The sequence below is a fragment of the Condylostylus longicornis genome, unplaced genomic scaffold, assembly GCF_029603195.1.
Source record: "Condylostylus longicornis isolate FDR11 unplaced genomic scaffold, ASM2960319v2 ptg000016l, whole genome shotgun sequence".
In the NCBI taxonomy this organism is placed as follows: Eukaryota; Metazoa; Arthropoda; class Insecta; order Diptera; family Dolichopodidae; genus Condylostylus; species Condylostylus longicornis.
In genome coordinates, this window is record NW_026577985.1 from 4,479,665 (window position 1) to 4,481,110 (window position 1,446).

The window sequence follows — 1,446 nt, forward strand, 5'->3', positions numbered from 1 at the left end:
AATATAAGTACGTTATAATAATAATATTATGCGTTTATGTCATTGCACCAAGAATTTTTTATTCTTATGCGTAATTCTTACATGCATGTCTTTTTTCTTCTTTTTACCTCTAATAATTACATAACCACATATCATCCTTATAGAAAAATAAATTAAGCTTTCTATTCTTTCCTGATATCCCATTACATAAAATATATTTTCAATCTATATGAGTCGAGCAATACACGACTTCGACAGGTAAACAACATTCTGTAAACAAGATTAATGACCTGTTAAACCAGACAACTCCTCAACTCGTAACTTAACTTCTCAGGCCAACTTCCTAAAACTTCTTACTTCATAAAAACGTATAATTAAACTCGTATCACCTATATACTTCAAAAGGTCAATACCAGTTATATGGGTCACGACACACTTAAAGAGGTCACACGTATATAGGTCATGTTTTTTTCCCATCCCAGAGTGCAAGAATACCTACTTATGTCAACTGGTACATATGATGAATGCTATCTATTTGCTTTTAGATTTCTTTTACCAAAACCTAGCAATCCACCAATTGTTTTTTTTGTGTGAAATCAATATCTTCATCTGAATAAATTTCACATTTCAATGTATTATTATTAGCTTTTATTATTAAGGAATTGTATGAATATCCATCGTTACCACAAAATAGTAATCATCATATTTGGAATGTAAAAACAACAACTCAATTGGAAAAACCACGTTACATTATTTTTGCTCTGCAAACAGATAAACTTGACCAAGTGACGAAGGATCCATCAAAATTTGATCATTGTAATATAACTGATCTCAAAGTTTACCTAAATTCAGAATGCTATCCGTATGAAGACATGAATTTATTTTTTGAAAGAAATCGTTACGGTATTGCTTATGATGAGTACACAAGGTTTCGAAGTAGTTATTACAATTACCCTGTATCTGAAGCTTTATTAACATTAAAGGAATTTAAAGAAAAAGCTATGATTTTGATAATAGATACTCGTTATCAAAATGAAAATCTAAAAATGGGACCGGTTGATATTAGGATCGAATTGAAAACTTCAGAAATGATACCCGCAAATATCACAACTTACTGCCTAATGCTACATGATAGACTAGTAGAATTTACGCCATTGAGCGGGGAAGTCGTCAAAACTATTTAAAGAAAAAGAAATGATAAATTGCACATGTAATCAAACTGCAATAAGATCATTAAGTATCACTTCAGACTCGTTCTGTGTATTAGATATTCCACCGTTTATTGGAGGGGGTGCTTTCATGATCATCTTACATTGTACAATAGGAAACTATTGTACAAAGGATACACTTATTTAAAATTTCGTTATCAGTCACAGAAGTAAAAACAAAAACTATCATGGATTACGTCATCATCGATGTACAAGGTTTTAGAGATAACAACAATAAATTCATATTAAAAGAAATTGC

At 30.6% G+C, this 1,446-nt stretch overlaps 1 protein-coding gene across 1 annotated transcript; it reads left to right on the forward strand.

Moving 5' to 3' along the window:
* The first annotated feature begins 480 nt into the window (after positions 1-480).
* On the forward strand, positions 481-1,163 carry LOC129605890 (uncharacterized). The gene is made up of 2 exons (XM_055515888.1): positions 481-558; positions 639-1,163. The coding sequence occupies exons 1-2, from the start codon at positions 481-483 to the stop codon at positions 1,161-1,163; spliced, it is 603 nt and encodes a 200-aa protein (XP_055371863.1).
* The last annotated feature ends 283 nt before the right edge of the window (positions 1,164-1,446 follow it).

What these genes read in the sequence shown, in the direction of transcription:
- LOC129605890 (XM_055515888.1), top strand. Translation starts at nt 481, where the DNA reads ATGTCAACTGGTACATATGATGAATGCTATCTATTTGCTTTTAGATTT. An exon ending in AACCTAGCAATCCACCAATT is followed by an intron (nt 559 to 638) that starts GTTTTTTTTGTG and finishes TTTATTATTAAG; the next exon opens with GAATTGTATGAATATCCATC.